This window comes from Phoenix dactylifera, chromosome 4 (assembly GCF_009389715.1).
Source record: "Phoenix dactylifera cultivar Barhee BC4 chromosome 4, palm_55x_up_171113_PBpolish2nd_filt_p, whole genome shotgun sequence".
In the NCBI taxonomy this organism is placed as follows: domain Eukaryota; kingdom Viridiplantae; phylum Streptophyta; class Magnoliopsida; order Arecales; family Arecaceae; genus Phoenix; species Phoenix dactylifera.
Window position 1 is genome coordinate 14,976,201 of NC_052395.1, and position 18,321 is coordinate 14,994,521.

The window sequence follows — 18,321 nt, forward strand, 5'->3', positions numbered from 1 at the left end:
AAAAAATTTATTAAATTTTAATTCCTTTCTCTCAAATTCTCTCACTTATAGGAGAAAAGAAAGGAGAGAATTGGAGCACAAAATAATTTTTTCTCTTATTTTTTTATTATTTATTAAAAATTTTTAAATATTAAAATTTTGAACTTTTTATTCCATTCCATTTCTTTCGTCCCAATCCTAAGTTTTCAAACGGAGCCTTGGTCCCGAACCGGGCTGAACCGCGTCTTCAGGGAGCGCCGGGGAGCAGCGGTAGAAATAAATAATGAAAAGTGAAGGGCCAAGGGAGTGGCTGGGGCGTTTGTGGGGAATCCACTTCGTTTTCCTCCGTCTAATCTAGTCAATCGTGTCATTCCGAAGAGAGAAGCCGAGGGGGAGAGAGAGAGAGAGACAGAGCGATGGGGGAGGCCGATAACGGTACGCAGAGGGTAAAGAAGATGGCGGCGGCAGCGTACGACTACGAGAGCGATCCGCGGTGGGCGGAGTACTGGTCCAACATCCTCATCCCTCCCCACATGGCCTCCCGATCCGACGTCGTCGATCACTTCAAGCAAAAGTTCTACCAGCGCTTCATCGTAAGTGGTCGTCTCGTCGATCGTTGAATTTCCTCTCTCTGGATTCGTTTCTGGCATGAAGGGAAGAAAAAAATTAGAAAGAGACCGGTTTTCCTTGTTTTCTTTCACAATCTCGGACTTTGGTTATTATTGTTGAGATTCTTGTGTTTCTTGATTCTATCCGTCTTTTACTGTTTCGATTGGTTGGCTTATAGAAGTAAGAGAAGAAATTAGGGATCTTTCTTGGGGTTTTCCCCCATTTTTCCCTTTGTTACTTGCTTGTATTGGGGGTTTTGGGGATTAGGATTCTGGTGCAGTTTTTTTTCTTTTACATTTTTGATTGGTTTTCGCGCACAAGGGGATGGCTCGAAACCCTATTAACTTGGATTTTATGTTTTAAATTCGAATTGTGGATAAGACAGGTTTTCCGCCATTAGTTCTATTTTAGTTCGATTACGTGACAATACACTGATGCTTTTTGGATGGTTGTTTTTAGGTCTATCTTTTTTCGTTTAGTTTTTGGTTAAATTTTGGGCACTTTTACTTGTTCTTTGTGATATTTTTTTTTCTTCTTCTTTTTTGGCCGCTCATTCTGATGCAACTGTGCTACAGAATCTTAATTTGATAAAGATACTACTGAAGTTGCGCATGCCTTTTTGAAACCCATGCAACACCTTTGTTTGTGCATCTTGATTTTTTTGGTTTCAGAAGTGATGGATGTGGTATATGCAAGGATTATGCCATTTAAAGTTTAGGTAGGAGAACACTATTGATAGGCAAGCATGGTGGTAGCGATATAAACGAATGAGACATACACAATTTTTAGAATTGGGCTCACAAGCCATATATAATATAACCATGGTAGAGGTTAGCTAAGTCAAATAAACTTATGAGCATATCCAATTAGAGGTTAGCTAACTAAGTGAAAAGATAAATGAGAATATATTTAATGGTGTACTTTGCTAACTGGGGAGGTGATGAGCGAAGAATATAGGAGGAAGAGTTGAAAGGGAAGGAGGATAGGAAAAAAAAAATATTTGGATTTTTGAGGAGGTCACTTTATGTCGACAAAGTGAGATACTCAAAATAATTTGTGGTCCTTCACACTCCATGGCTTTTTCCCTGCACATATGGGACAAGTCATTTAGCTGGGAATGTCTCATTTTGATGTGGACAACTGGTCAAGACTCTAATTAATCACAAGTTTTATAATGCAAAAGGACCCTCCTAGTTGACTCTTACTCATTGCTTAATCACATGTCAAGTCTTTCAGTTAAACTTTTATTCATGTGATAAGCTAAGAACTTAATTAGGAAAAACAATTCGATGCATAAATTCAGATAAATAGAGAACTAAGAAAGCTAAAATCTTAAGGGGCCGCACTTTTGGATAGGGTTTAGGACTTTGGATTTGGTTACCTTTGGTCATCTGGCTAGTGTTCAAGGATGATGTATCTATGTCTATACGCATCCACATATGCATGCACACATGCATGTACATATGTAAGTGTGTTCCCAAGATTGTTATTTGTTGCCTTGAGGGGTTTTATTGCATCGCTTGTTGCAAGAAAATAAAATTTTTGGCTTCTAATCACAAGGGATAGGTTCTTAACTCAAATTCCACAATTTTTCTTCTTTAGATTTCTCTAAGAGTTGAATGTGTTGCATGTATGTTGGTTTAATGTAAAATTTTCAAAATCCTTATTTCTGTTTCAAGATGACTGTAAACTGAGAATATATGTTCTCAGCTGCTGTTTTGGTCTTGATGATGTTCCATGCTGTAATTTTCCCCAGATACTGCTGGTGATGGCTCAGTTGTTCCCAGAAAATATAAATTTCCAGTTTGGATTGTCATTTGATTTGCTCTTTTTAGTTCTGATGACCATTGTCATAATATAGGACCCTGATTTTGTGGTCGAGGCAATGTCGTCAACCAGTGCATCCTCTCAGCCAGCTAGGCCATCGGGGAGATCATCATCATCGACGTCGTCGTCTTCAGCTACAGAAAATGCAAGGCCTCGTAGCTCAGGTGGAGAGAAGCTTACTGAAGCTTTTATTGCCGTCATTTCACCATATATGCCTTCAGGAAAATTTAATCCTTTATTTTCTAACATGTCTTGTGAACTAAATCTGTGGTGCAGGATCTGGTACCACAACATCTGCACCACCAGGGAGGAATGCAAATTCCTTGCAGATGGATCGACGGTCTATACATTTTTCTGTCAATGCTTGGGTACAGAGACACAGCTCTTTTTAGATAATGCTTAATGCCACACGATACTCTGATCATGTTTCTTGCCCGAATTTAGGAGTATTCCTTTCAGTGCTCCATGCACGAAGTACGTATGAATCTTTATAATTACACACACTTGGATGTTTAACAAACTCGATCAGATGAGCATTATAAATGCCTGGTAAAATTTAAATATGATACTAATAGAATTGTACCCCACAGATAAACAACAAAACACTTATTATAGTTTTTAGAATGGTGATGTACTCGAACATCGATGTTGCTTGAAAAAGACTATTCATTCGAAAACTGCCAATTTAGTACACTTCAAGACTTTTAAGTGGAACCAGAAATCACCTACTCTATTTAAAAAAGAAAACCAGCGTTCGCATATTATAAGAAATCTTGCAATCTGATGAAGGTTTGCCAAACTGGACCAGCAAATTTGGTCAAATTAGTGCATGATTTATGCAAAATTGTTTTGTAGTCGTGCAACAATTATTCATGTGCACAGTTCCCTGCTATATAAGCTCAACCTTCTTGGAATCCCAATGCCACCTCTTCCTTTTCTTGTTTTCAAAGGGAGGGGGTATGACCTGATAAATCCATCAACAAAAATGTGTAATGAGAATAAATGCCATTGTTATCCCACTGAAGTTTGGAAAAGCTAGTTTTTTCTTTTTTTTTTTTCTTTTTTAGGATAATGTTTTCTGTCATGGCGATCTAGGTTTCCTTTCCTGTTCCATTTTTCTTGTGATCAACATTAAGTGGTTTTCCTTCTTGTTTCAGTTGAACCAAATCTAACTAATATTTGAATTTGTTTTTTTACTGAAACTTATCTTTCGTTTGGAGATGGGTCACCTCCTAATCATTAAATCAGAAACTTTAATCTCATTGAGAAGTCTAGCCTTGCTGCTGGCAATGTTTCAAAAGTATGGTATGCCGTGCAGGCCCTAACTGGGTGGTATGGGGCGTACCGTACTAGTTTGGTACTGATACCCGGTACGGATGGCATACCGACATCCGGTACACCCAAAAAATTCTGTACCGTACCATATGGATACTGTGCTAGTGTGGCACCGGTACGGGGTCCGGTACCGAGATGGCGAACCTTGTTATCAAAAGGCCTCTTTTCTTTCAACTTTGACTGAGTTGGTTTTGCCTATGAAAACTTGAAAACATGCATTATTCTCTTTCTTTTCTTTTCTTTTTTTAACGTGTCCGCTTGCATTCATTTACAACTGTATCTCAGGAGCTCTCTTTGGCATTCATGATATGGTTACTGCCATGGTCAAAATATTCTAGGGGTGTGAGTTTCCTACTTATTAAATTTAGAATCTATTAAGTATAAGCATAAATTATTTTGGGAAAATCAAATTAGACTTCTGGTTAAAATATATCTATGGATATCTTGCAAACTTGTTGTAGTGTGATAAGTATAATGTTTGCTTTTCTTCGAGTAAGAATTACCTCAATGATTAGTTTGATTGATATATGGTAGAAATGTAACTGAAGATAGTCAAGCATGGTAAAGTGGAATGTGAAGAACACTAAGTGGTTGATTTAATATTTGATTCTTTGTAGCAATTGATTTGATGCTTGATGTATGAAGCGTTCTAACTTTTATAGTTTTTCTATGATAATATTGAGTTAACTATAGGCATCTATGGTTTTTCTTTTCTTTTTGTGCCAAAGGCATGAAGGTGTAAAGTGAGACCTTTAGGGGCCCATTTGGATGATTGGGCTGAAAATCTTATGAGACTCGTGGGTTGGACCAGTACAATCAGCAAAATCATAGGATTATAGGCTGCGCCAAGCCTATATTCATAAATACCCAATAATAGCTTTAGAGTGGGCACGCCCGAATCCCATAGGGAGTAAAAAAAGACCTCATGGAAGGTTTTTCCCTCCCTATGGGATTCGGGCTGGCCCACTCCGAAACTACTCCTGGGTATTTATGAATATAGGCCTAGCTTAGCTTAGGCTGTAATCCTATGATTTTGCTGGTTGTAATGGCCCAACCCACGAATCTCATACGATTTTCAGCCCAATCATCAAAATATGCGCTAATTGTTTAATATATCATCTACAATAGTTACATGTAACATTGAAGATTAGCATCTGGATGCTCTGAAGTATTATCACATCCATAATGACACTATAGTGGCTTAGTATATCTTGCAATACGTAGAAGGGACAATACATGCTGAGTGGGATGGAAAGAAGTGGTTCACAATATGGGTGCAACATTGATCTAGGTTAGGGATTCCTTGACAGCCATTTCCTAAATATATTTCATAACAGTGTTATTAGACCTGGATCAAACGTTCACCCAGCCAAGGGTTTGAGTCATTGGGTCATCAGCTGAACCATTGCTCAACTATCAGCTCATTTATATACTTAAAAATTATATAATTATAATAATCACAGAATAATATACATTAGGTTATAAAATATGAAAATATCTCTGTTGCATGTACTGCAAATACATGTTCCACCTCCTTTCCATAAAGATACTCCTCTTTGAGGATATCTCTTTATTTTCACTATCCACTGGATGAATAAGAAAGGGAACCAAGAAAAATGGATAAACTACTTTGGACCATTTGCTTATTAAGTCTGTGCTGTAAACAATCTTCATTATTTTCCTTCTTGAACTATATGCCTTGCCATGTCCCTTGCAATAGAGTGTGTGTGTGGGTGAGAGAGAGAGGATCACTAAGTGTTGGTCGGTCGGAGCTACACTTAGACTTTGGTGGAAGAGTGCAGCGAGGTTGATGGTGGTGTAAGACAAGTGGGGTGCAAGGGTAGAAGAAGAAGGAGGATAAGTTTGTTAGGAGAGATGAGGGGAGGTTGAAGGTTAGTGAGGAAGAGGGGAGAGAGTGTTGATCTGCTCTTCCTCATCAGCTTGGTCTTCTTCTGTGCTGAGGATGGTGGCATCTCAAGCAAGCCAGGACCCTCTTTTTAAAAGAAAATTTTATTCTTTCAACAATAGAGGACTTGAAAGAAAGCAAGAATGACAATAAGGGCATGTAGATCTTTAGGTGTCAATATACTACCTGGTTGGTTTATGAAGCTTGGATGGCCTAATTAGATGATTGGCCATCCAAGAGTGGTTTACTAGTCAAACTTTCTGGTCCGTTCTGGTTTTGGTGGCACAACCTTAGACTGCGAGTCTAGGCCAAGTCATCTCTATGATATCTGGTCTTGGGCTGATAAGCTCTCCTTCTATGCCTTGCACATTCATGAAGCACATGTCCTTCCTTATCAGCTTACTGGAGGCTGTTTCCTACTCTTAGACATTAAACTCTGGAGTTGCCTGCTCAACTAATTGAATTGGTTTGGGTGGATGCCCTTCTTTGTTGTGATGTAAGGGGTTAGCACCCTTTCTTTGAAAAAAGAATAGGGACTTCGATGTCAATTTCTTTTTTCTTCTCCGTTTGTTCCGAAAAGTCCCAAATAGACTAAAAAGTGGTGTAGAAGGTCAAGTGGTCTTTCTTGTACAATGTAAGGGGTTTAAATCTAGGTTTTTTATAAACATAAAAGCTGGTTTTGATCCTTCGTAAACCACAGTCTGATTTTCCTGTCTCTTTCCCCTTTTTTCTTTAGCAACTTCACCCCCATGTTGTCATTCAATCAGAGACAGATTTTAATTGTATGAGCAGTTAGACCTATTTCTAGCTTTAAAAATGATCCCTTAACCTTTTCTTAGTTTTTTAAGTATCCTGATAGCCACAAAGCCCCTGGATCTGAAAATCACAATACAAACCCAAAACTGAAATTACGGAAAATTTTTTAGAAGTTTTGGCAGTAGCCTGGAAAGCGGCCATTGACCACCTCACATATAAATCTTAAGGCTTCCAAAGCCCAAATTTATTTCTATTTTATCTGTGTAGATTATCTTCATAAGTAAATGGTCTACCTTTTCATGTGATCATGTTTTATATACAAAAATGCCTCAATAGATATATGATCTGCCACATTTCACATGGTCAACATTCTGCAGCTCACAATTTTCTTTCTTTAATGTCTTCTTGACCTTTTCTTGAAGATGATACTGCATGAATTATATCAATAAAAATTTTCATTTTCCTAAGTCGATCTTATTAACATTATCTTTTCACTTTATTCCTGGCAGGTGTTAGTTGTTGCGGTGCTTGGAATCCTTCCAATTGTGCCAAGGCATCTTTCAATAAAGGCATATCGATTGTCCTTGCTGGGCACCACATGCTCCTCCTTTTATTCTTTGTACACTCTTTATGGGGTATAATTCTCACTATTGAAATTTCACACCCTTTTTGATTCATGTATCTTCTAGAACTTAGTCCTAGGTTTTCAACTGTTACCTATGTCCATGTATTTATGTCTCATTTTTTTCCCCTTTCTTTTCAGAAACCAAGGGCATGGAATCCGCCTGCCATTCAAGCATGGTTTCAAACTGTGATAGCAACCAAAGATTTCATCCATTTAATCTACTGCCTTATGTTTGTTGCTTCTCAACTACACTTCAAGTGTAAGCATCATTGACTCTTCCACCAGATAAAACTTTTTGAAGTCTATCTTTTACCTATTTATTATTATCTATTGGTTCCAATTTCCATTGCAGTTGCCTTGATACCTGTCCTTTGCTGGGCATTTGAACATGTTGCCAAATTCTTAAGGCATAATTTTGCACATTCCTCTTTGTACAGGTAAAGCTTAACTTGGTTTATTGATTCTGTATCAGCAGCAAGTATGAATTAGTTCCAGACTAGGTTTATCTTTTTGTGAATTTCAATTCTTAGTTTGTGGTGGTTTAATCAACCTTTTCTATAATTACGTGATGTAAAGCGTAAATGTGTAAGTTTGATACGAGTTTGGTGTAACCATTTATTTGAATAACTTTTGTATGTACAAAAAATAAACAGATTCTATCAGTAAATTTTTCTTTTTGGAACATGTACTTATCCATACTCCACCATCATCTCCCCTTTGTTTTATTGTTTTCTCTTGATGGATCATGTAATGTTTACCCTAATGCCCTGTACTTTTAGCTTGGGTGCCTCGCATCTTGGCATGTCATTTATGTCATGCTTCAATAACTAGTTCCAGCTGGCTTATATTGAACCTAGCTTGTCTCCCAAATTCTGGATTCAAGACAAGAAAATTGCAACCCCTAGCGAGAGGGGCAGGGGGTAAACAAGTTCATTCATTTCTCTGTTTGATGAATGTGGCAACACTGAACTTAGTGGTTTCTCTTGTAAGCTTGCATTGTGAAACATCGCTCTTGTTAATTGCATATGGATCATACTACTGAGTTAGCTTCCATTACTGACTATGCGTCTTTGATTTGCCTTTTGACCATGGAATAGAGAAAAGAGTCTTATGTAGTTTTTTTTTTTTTGTTTGTTTGTTTGTGTGTGTGTACGTGGAGATTGGGGAGTGATGGGTGCAGTTGAGCGGTTGATTATCTATTCACTTTAAGCAACATTCTTGATGGATCATATCTAGTTCCTTAAAGCATATAGAGGGGATCTTAGCAAGAAAATAAAGGCATATAAAGGGGCTATAGCATTGTTGCTTGAGGTTTCTTTTTTCTTTTTCTTTTTTTTTGGGTGGAGGGGTGGGGGTGGGGGGGTGGCGGCAGAATGGAGGTCAAGGCCTACTGAATTATACTTTGTTACTTAATGTTAAAACTCTATATTGAAGTGTTTAGATATTGTAAAGAAAGACTCTTTTAAAAACCTGAATAGGTGAAAATTAGAGATTTTAAATTTTTATAATGTTGTTTGGTAATTGTCATCTGAGAAGGAAAAGAAACAAGTATTACTTGAGATCTTTACATTTATCTCTATTTATATTTACATTTAATTTTTCCCCTGAAAGGAAAATTCCTCAGGGTCTAACTGATTGAACAAAATACTTAATGCCCATCTTCTTCTTAACAGACTTAAGAGCTGGACAAAAGCATGTAGATCTTAAAGCTAAAGAGTTTTCTTTGCATGCTAAAGCCTCTTTTCTTAGTTCCAACCTCTGCGATCCATCTCATTGATGGTGGTAGCTATGAACTTTTGAATAAATTGTCTTGCAATTTCCTTCCTAATATGGTGATTTTAATATGTCCTAAATTAAAAAATGGTGTAGGATGAGGAAGTTTAAAATGGCTGAAGTTTTACTTGTAGATTTACTGGTACAAGTACTTGTATAACACTATGAACCATGACTGGTGCTGTTGATGCAAGGAGACAGGATATTTTATTTTAGCTACAACAGGCCCTTTTTAAAATAATTGAGATAAATGTCAGACTTAGATTGATATAAGATTGAAATCATTGCAAGAAGAAAGAAGGAGATCACTTCAGAGAGAAGCAGAAAGTGGTGCTGAGATTGTAAGGTCCAAGCAATTTGAGCTTCTAAGATGAAATCAGCATTTTCAAATGTCAGACTCAGTCTTTGAGGGGGACTTTTGAGAAAAAGTTGGGGAATGCCAATCTTGTTTGTAAAATTTTGGTTTAAGCAGTTAACATTTCTAATGCATGTCCTTAACATGTAACCCTAAGTAGATCTGTGACTGCTTGAGAAATGTTTATAATAAACCTCCTGCAAGTGAGACCCCTCCACCTTAATGACTTGTTGTAGACTTCCTAGTCTTATGCTGAAATTTGTTTCACTATTCATCTGCCATAAGGGGCCATAACCCGTGATGCCCGGACTTTTGTTTTTCTTTGAGGCATCCAGGTCAACACGACATGACACAGGCACAGGTATGAGATATGAGTTTGGTGGACCTGTTGGACACATCACTCTGATCAGTAGGAATGAGGAGAACGGGGAACAAAGATCTTAATGAAGAAGAAAAAGGAAGAAAAGAAGAAAGAAAGGAGGAGGAAGTGGTGGAGAGGGATTTGGTGGGCTCAGAACACGTTAGGCACGTGCCATTTTAAAAGGGCATAATTAATATGTAGTCCCTGGACTTAATGCAAAATTGCCGATTAATGTTTAGCCTCATTGATGTAGCATTTTCATTTTTATCCCTTGGGTTTAAAACATTTTTATTTTTAGCCTCTGTATGTGCATTAGTATGTACAAAGGACTTAACTGTGCATGCCATTCCCAAATATTGGATCATTTTAAGCCATGTCTCTGTGTCCTGAGATTTGGGGATAACACAAGTCCAACTCCTAGACATACCCACAACCAATACCCATACCCAAATCCATTAACATAGGCCATAACATATTGGTTCACTCAATTTGAAATTGGATTTTCAGCTATTCAACTTTATGATTGCTTAACTAGGTTTCTTTTTTACATTTCTTGCTGTAGTATGCTCTAGTTAAAAAGAAAGGTTTCCCCCATCATGCTGCTTCATGGTTACTTTTGGATTGGGTTTCAGAATATTCTGAGGCATGCTACTGGATGTGGGGATTTACTGGCAAAGTGTTTTATGTATGTAAGATTGGGTCACTGTATCCTTTTCTTCATTTTCTTCTTCTTTCTATATCATGAGTTAAAACATCTTCATATTTCTCAAAATGAAAAGGTTAAAACATCTCTATGGTCTCATTATGCTACAAACACCACCATATCTCATGATGCTACTACTTTGTAGTGCATTATTGCTGCATCTGTTACAATTGACTGAGCTTTTCTCGACCTGCAATTGCAATTTCATTTGATGATGAAGTAATCATGTATTAGTTATGGATATGCGCTGCCATCTTATTTAACTTTCCCACTACCTCTACTTTCCTTAGAATTAGGAATCTGAAGTTAAACTGTTTGGGTTCATGAATAGGAAATACTTGGAGGAACCTTGTTTGTGGGTGGAGGCGAATATTACTACACTCTGCATTCTGAGTTCAAATACTGAGATTTCGCTGGGTTTCCTTTTAATCATATCACTCTTCTCGTGAGTGGATTTCACCAAGTTTCATGGTTTGCGTCCCTTTATCCTATACATATCTTGGCACCTTTTAAGCTCTCGTCTTGCTGATGCAGGTGGCAGCGCAGCATAATTCAGACATTCATGTACTGGCAGGTCTGTTTTGTTTCCTTTTTTGTTCTTGCAAAACCTCAACTACTTTAATTTCTCCGGTACACCATCATTAATGATATCTAGTAACAAGTGAAAAACACATTGGATTCTTTGAGACATCATTTGCTAATATGACCAAGACCAGATGGTTGCCATCATTGGCCACATAGGAATCAGCTGGGGTGACACCGCCGGCAGTTTGCCAATTCTAAACCCAGAGCTCTGATTCAGTTTCCCTAAAAATCATTTGGTTTGGGCTGCATTTAATCATTCATTAAAGTCACTTACATTGATATGAAAACAATTTAGACCCTTACAGGATTTATTTGAGTTATTCCTTTTCATTGTATTTTGGGCTTTAACCCCTCAAATCTCTTTCAGCTTCTTGCTTGTTACTGGCAGCCTATATCCTAACTATATTTAATATACATGTGATTTTGTTGGCAGCTACTGAAACTCATGTATCATGCTCCTGTAACTGCTGGTTATCACCAGAGCGTATGGGCCAGGATTGGTCGGACTGTGAACCCTTACATCTACCGGTATGCCCCATTCTTGAACTCCCCCATATCTGCTGTCCAGAGATGGTGGTTCAGGTAGAAGAAAGGAAGACTGAATGGGAAGGGAATGAGAAAAAAACTTGCAGATTACTGTCTTTGCTATGGTATTTAAGTCTTGATATTGGGAGAAAAAAAAAGGCCATCTTTGACCAAGCATTTAGCCTTTCAGAAATTGTAACTTGCATAGTCTTTCCACTACTCACGCTTTTTACTCTTGTTATGTCTATGCTTCAGTAAATTATGAAAAAATTCTTGCAGAGATTACCAAAAAAAAGAATCTCTTGCAAACTTGAGTTTTGGATAGTCCCAAATGGAAATTGTGGGTGCAACACCCATGCTAGTTATTAGCATCTCTATTAGTTTAAATTTGGCTGTGCACTGAATTCTTGCATTCTTGCCTCCAATCGTTTATGAGAGAACCGGCTGGATGAACTTGTGCGCTGGATTGGTTTGATGCCCAAAGGTGCATGATGTTGTGATTGCTGGAGAAAGTCAAGGCAGGAGTTTGTTGATCCTTCCCATCTGAGGTGCACGGTAGCGGCCTCCCGTCACGCGAAAACTTTTGTAGTGCAAGACGAACAGTTCTTTCCCCTCCTTCAATTTGGACTCGGTTGCTGATGTGATGATATATTGTTAGTATGCAGGGTTGTAGTTCTGGTTTTCTATACGTCTTTAGGGGTGGCGGAGTTCCAGCGAGACAGATCACTACAATACTGTCATTTTTTACAACTTCATTTTCTCATCGCCATCACGATGCTTGCAGCCCCATCAGTTCTCGTTGCTCGTGTCCTCTCTTTTGGGTTGGTAACGGTTCATCTTTGCTGTTTGTCATGAGCGTGATGGTCCTTGATGGTCCTCCCAATCTTAACATTTTAGCGGGCAACGTAAGGTGTCAAATAAAATCTAATGCCATGTATTCCATTGAAATTAATTGAGATCATAAATTAGGGTAAAGATGAGACTCAAAATCAAATAATCAATGACTTTATCAATGAAACTAATTGGTACCGTCATCCATGTGGTGTTTGTGATATCTAGACCTGCACAGTTCGGCTAAATGTAGTTGTCTGGACCCTGTAATCAAATGCTTGGGCCGTGTCGAGGGCGTGCAAATTGAGATATCATGGCAATATGGAGCTACATTTCATCCAAGAGGACCGTGTCAAGGGCGTTCAAATTGAGATATCATGGCAATATGGGGCTAGTGTTCCTCGTCACTCGGGCATCACATTTAAGGCAGACGAAGCTAAAAGAGTATAATTTAAAAAGAAGAAGACTTCAAAGAATGAATTAAGAAGACAAGACAACATCAAATGGAAAGCAACTAAACTGCAGCTTGGACAATATTAATTAATTCATTTGATAGATCTAATGGGCCTAGTTTATCTTAGATCCACAGTCCAGATTAACGTGCAAAATAAAAATAAAAATAAAAATAATTCGAAGATCATACAGCAAGAAGGCGACATATATTCACGCTGCACGTAAATAAATAAAAATAAGAAAAAGAAAAGTAACATAAAACGTCTTGCAAAAGTCTCCTCCATTTGTTTTCCTTCCAAATTACCATTCAAACCAAAGAGAAGAACCAGGGGAAGCCGAAAAAGTCATCATGTTTTACCAAAATTGAAGAAAGAACGGCCTTCGAGACGGACGATTGGAACCAGAAAAAAAATATATGAGATCAAAAATCTTTCCATTTCTGAAACCCTCTCTCTCTCCCCCCATGGAGACTTTTACAGTGGGGGGAAGATCATTAGAAACTTTGTCCTGCATTTCCACCGCCTTGTCACCGTCCTCCAATCTCATCACCCCTTCTGTACATTTTATCACAAACCTACCAAGAACAACAACCGCGCTACAGTAATAAAATTAACCAAGGGGGCCGCCGGTCGACCAGGTCAATGAAAGGCTCGAGACCGAGTCCGGCGATCCTAGGACACGGCAAGGCCAAGAAAGTCGGTGGCGGACTTGGCCATTACGGCGGCGAACTCCGTGAAGCTGATTACACCATCCCCGTCGGTGTCGGCCTCGTGCATCATCTCGGTCAGCTCGCAGAAGGTGAGCGGCTGCCCCATCCGCGCCATCGCCCGGGCCAGCTCCGCGGCCGATATATAACCATTGCCGTCGCGGTCGAACGACCGGAAGACGTCCAGGAGCTGTTCTTGGTTGACGAGGGCCTGCTCGCTCATCAAGGGGGCGATGGCGTCGGCGAGCTCGTTGAACTCGACGGAGCCATTTCCATTGGCGTCCATGTTAGAAAGCAAGGCATGGATCTGGTCGCCGGTGGGCTTCAAACCGAGGGAGCGGAGGAGGGCCGCGAGCTCCAGCTGGGTGAGGCTGCCGTCCGAGTCCATGTCGAACCGGGCGAAGATGTCCCTCAGCTGCTTGAGGTGCTCTCCGTGAAGCCGGCGGCCCATCGCTTCGTCGCCGACGAAAAATGGACACAACCAATAGCACTACAGTGATGGTAATGAAAGAGAACCAAAGATATGATTGGTGGCGATGAATAGAGAAGAAAGATACGATAGAAAGAGAGGAGAAGGGATGAGTTTGGGTTGGCGTAGGGAGGGGGATGGAGGAGGGAGGGCTTTAAAGAAAATTTGTTAGAGGTGTGAGGTAGGAGGAGGTCGGTAGTTTTTATAAATGGGAAGTTGGGAGGAAGGCGATGACGACGTAATGGTTTTTATCTTTCAAAAGCGACGGCGGTCGGTGGTTGTTCTGGGGGAGAGATGGAAGGCTGGGAGGGGTTCACGGGAGGATCAGTATTTTAGAAGTGAGGGGGGGGACGCGGTAAGACTAAACTAAAGCAAGCACATGGATTCGGTAGTTGGGGCCGAGCAACAGAATGGTCAGAGGGGGTGAACCGGGGACAGGCGAGCGATCGACCGACCGGGATCCTATGTTTTCAGGAGTGAAGTTTTTATAGGTACCGGGCAGCTGTTGAGTTGCTGTAACGAGGAACCTCACAGCTATGTTCCTCATGTTGTCGATAGGATGAGCCCTTTGAACCTAAACATAGGGGACATATAACTTTGAGGAAGGTGCTACTGTTTTAGCGAACCTTTAAATTGGCTCCTCTTTTGACTAGTCCCGTCATGCCGCGCTTGGTGACTAGTTCAAACTTGATGGAGGGATTTTTATATAATAAACATATCCGATAGGGGTTTAGAAATAATAAACGCCTTCAGAGGCTAAGCTGAATGCGGCATGGGCTGGTCTAGGTTATTCTCAACGTGTGTTATAGGCTAGTGCGGTATTGCTTGAGGAGATTCGGCTACGGTCATTGGATGGGTTCAGCGGATTGTTAGCAGTGTGGGCGAGTGACACCCTTTGATTTGAGACATCCAAGCTACGGTTAGTGGTGAGGTGACCTTTCAGGCTAAACATGTTTATAGAGAGGCCAACAAAGCTGCAAACTAAGTGGCTTAGTATGTAACCAACCATTTTGTAAACACCCTTTGGGTTGGGGAGAGTGAGTTCCAGGGTGCTTGCCGGGATAAGTTCAAACTTGGTGCAAGGAATTCTTCTTCTTTTTTTGGCTTAAAACGGGTACTTTATACAGCACGTGTACGAATACACCTAATAAAGTCAAAATACAATAGCTCGCGGAGTGCTAATGGCAACTCTTCCTCCCCGGACCAGATGGTATACCCTGAGTGGTAGGCCGCGTAGGCAGCCAACCAGTCAGCCGCCCGTTGGCTTCTCGGACTACATGCTTGGCCTGAAGGGCCCCCCATCTCTCATCATCATCCTTATATCTCGGATCAGGGGGTGGTCTGTGCTCTCACCCCTCGACCCCCTCTGAATCCATCCGATGACTGTGGCTGAGTTGCCTTCCAAAATGATCGATCGGGCCTGCAGCACCACCCGCGCGCGTCGAAGGCCCGTCCAGGCTGCTCGCAACTCTGCTCCTGAAACCGACGTGTCAAACAACTAGCAACCGCCTGCCGCCACCACCCTGGAATGCGGGTCCCGTATCACAAAGCCTGCACCGCCCCGTATACTGCCATCCAGCACCGATCCGTTGAAGTTGATCTTGAGGAAGCTCGGAGGTGGGGGCTCCTAGATGAAAAATACCGTCTGAAGAGCTGCTGAAGCAGAGAGGGAACCCCAGGTGTCCTAAGCTAACAAAGGTCTATCTGAAAGATGAGTGGGCCTGATCTCCGTGGCCTGTGCCCGAGCAAACTCCGCAACAAATCTCGGTGACACCCTACGCTCACCGAAGAGGCGAGCATTCTTTACCAGCCAGATCTGACGTGCCATGCAAGTCGCTCTAATAGCCTCCTGATAAGTCCGCGAACTGGCCAGCCACTGTCTCATCATCTGTAGAAACTATGTCCTCGCATTCCAAGCCTCCTGCGGGATCCCTGACCACTGCCATGTCAATCTCGCCCATGTGCACTGGAAAAGCACATGGTCCACCAACTCCTTAGCTCCACATGTCCCACACTCTGCGGGGAGCCCCAAGCCACGCCTGCTCAGCACTACTATCGTCGGAAGGCGATCCTAAATCACCGCTCTGTAATAACGAGGTTTTCAAGCAAGCTTTCATAAGAAGAGGGCTACCCTCGGGTGGAGCCCGGACCTCCAGATCCAAGTACAATCCGGCCCCGGCTCATACTCCTGCTGGATAACACGGAAAAGATCATCCAATCTATCACTGGCTCGACACGAGGTACCCCACACCCTGATATCTGGCCCCACACATCCTGGTACCGAAATAGAATAGATTCTCTCAACTAGGTGTGCCCCGAACAGCTGTCAAAATCTGGCCCCATCCCACCCTGCCCCTCCTAGTGCTAGGAGGTCGCATACCTACAGCCCATCCGCAGCCAGTCGCTTGCAGTTCTCTATATCGAGTCCTTCGTTTTTAAAAGAGCTGCAGTCTTCGTTTCCACCCCACTCTATTCCAGGCTCTCTGTATCCACGATCTTTACCCACTGTTAGCCAAATCGATGCATGCAACGATATGCCATCGCCGGCAAGCCCTGACCATCCACTACCATCATCCGAGTGGTCCACGTTCGAATGGAACACCATCATCCGGTGTTCCCCTCCCCTCCAGGCCTTGTCCATCTACGCTAATTCCATGCTCCTCTCCGGGGCCCGCCCCAACAAATTCACCTTCACCTTCCTCCTCAAAGCCTGCCTCCGAGCCCCCGCCTTCAGCCCCCTCATCCACGCCCACCTCGCCAAGCTCGGCCTCCACGCCGACCCCTTCCTTCGCTCCGCCCTCATCGCCGCCTACGCCGCCGCCGGCCGCCTCCCCGTGGCCCTCCGCCTCTTCCGCCTCTTCCCCCACCCTGACCTCGTCCTCCGCACCGCCCTCGTCTCTGCCTTTGCCCGCTGCGGCCTCCCCGATGCCGCCCGCCAGGCGTTCGACGAAATTCCCAACCCCAACCCCGTCTCCTGGGCCGCCCTCCTCTCCGCCTACACCCGAAGCGGCCGCCACGCCGAGGCTCTCTCCTTCTTCCGCCGCATGCGCCTCGCCGGCGTCGCGCCCACCGAGGCCGCCCTCGTCTCCGCCCTCTTGTCCGCCGCCGTCCTCGGCGCGCTTGTCGACGGCGAGCGCGCTCACCGCGACGTTCTCGTCTTCGGAAAGAGCCTTACACCCGGCCTCGGCACCGCGTTGCTCGTCGTGTACGCGAAGTGCGGGCGGATAGAGTCCGCGCGGCGGCTGTTTGACGAGATGCCGAAGAGGGACCAGCCGGCGTGGACGGCGATGATCACGGCGCTGGCCTCGCACGGGCGGGGTGAGGAGGCGCTGCGGCTCTTCGACGAGATGCTGGGGCTTGGCTTGATACCGGACCACGTGACCTACGTGGGGGTTCTCCACGCATGCAGCCATGCAGGGCTGGTGGACCAGGCGCGCGGCCACTTCGATAACATGGTCAATGTCTATGGGATCGAGCCGGGGGCGGAGCACTACGGGTGTATGGTGGACGTACTGGGGCGTGCGGGGCTGGTGGAGGAGGCGTGGGCGGTGGCTCGGCGGATGCCGATGGCACCAGACGAGCGCGTGCTCAAGAGCCTGCTGAGCGCGAGCTGTGCGCTTGGGTTCGTCGAATGCGCGGAGTGGGCGGCGGAGAGGCTGGTGGCGTTGGACGCTGGGCACGCATCCGCGTACGTGCTGCTGTCGAACATGTTCGCTGGTTTGGGGAGGTGGGAGGAGAGCGCTCGAGTGAGGAAGCTCATGAGGGTCCGCGGCGTGCCTAAGGCGCCAGGTTGCAGCGCCGTTGATTGAGGGGACCTTTTTGTACATCGTGTGGAAGACGTCACAGCTCACGAGTTGATGGAGTACCGATGCAATTGCCGCTCCATTTAGGTGGTGTCCGAGAGTGGATCGGCCATCCACAACACTACGGCAGCATCGGATTGCAGGTACTGAATCGGTGGATTGGATTAAGGGTGAAAATGAATTAGAGATGGAGGTGGATCAAATAATATTCATCCAAATCTGAAACTATTTAGGTATACATAAAAATTTAAGCATTCGAATAATATCCGTATCCGTATTCATATTCCTCCAATAAAAATGAATAAAAATATGGATAGATAACTATCAGGTTCGTATTCGAATATTCAATTTCATTTGTAATTCTATTTAATTTTACATAGCACTCATAAGCTTTTAAGAAAAATAAATAGCCATATTAACATGTTATTAATTTGATTTATCATTCATTTAGTAATATTTTTGATTTTTTGGTCATAAAGTTTAATAGATGCTCAACCAAATATCTGAAAATAGATTCGGTGGCCATATCTTTTATATAACCTTTCATATCTTTTATATAATCTTTCTTGAAAAATAGATGCTCAACCAAACATAAGCCATTCTGAAATGTGTCGCTTTTTCATGTCCAATCAAATATGCAAAAATTATTTTTTTAGGCATTAGCTTTTTAGAAAAATATTACAAGAAAATTCTTCTGGCGAACTAAATAAGCCTTTAGTG

The 18,321-nt window shown here is 42.5% G+C and overlaps 3 protein-coding genes across 3 annotated transcripts; 2 read left to right on the plus strand and 1 right to left on the minus strand.

Moving 5' to 3' along the window:
* Positions 1-264: 264 nt before the first annotated feature.
* On the plus strand, positions 265-11,656 carry LOC103715954 (transmembrane protein 33 homolog). Its single transcript, XM_008803759.4, has 9 exons — positions 265-572; positions 2,450-2,579; positions 2,692-2,783; positions 6,922-7,047; positions 7,176-7,296; positions 7,390-7,474; positions 10,561-10,674; positions 10,764-10,803; positions 11,248-11,656. The coding sequence occupies exons 1-9, from the start codon at positions 396-398 to the stop codon at positions 11,398-11,400; spliced, it is 1,038 nt and encodes a 345-aa protein (XP_008801981.2). The 5' UTR covers positions 265-395; the 3' UTR covers positions 11,401-11,656.
* On the minus strand, positions 11,489-14,096 carry LOC103715953 (probable calcium-binding protein CML14). The gene has a single exon (XM_008803758.4). It carries the CDS (start codon positions 13,778-13,780, stop codon positions 13,295-13,297), a length of 486 nt encoding a protein of 161 aa, XP_008801980.1. The 5' UTR covers positions 13,781-14,096; the 3' UTR covers positions 11,489-13,294.
* A 2,236-nt stretch (positions 14,097-16,332) lies between these two features.
* On the plus strand, positions 16,333-17,607 carry LOC120103832 (pentatricopeptide repeat-containing protein At3g62890-like). The gene has a single exon (XM_039126214.1). It carries the CDS (start codon positions 16,333-16,335, stop codon positions 17,605-17,607), a length of 1,275 nt encoding a protein of 424 aa, XP_038982142.1.
* The last annotated feature ends 714 nt before the right edge of the window (positions 17,608-18,321 follow it).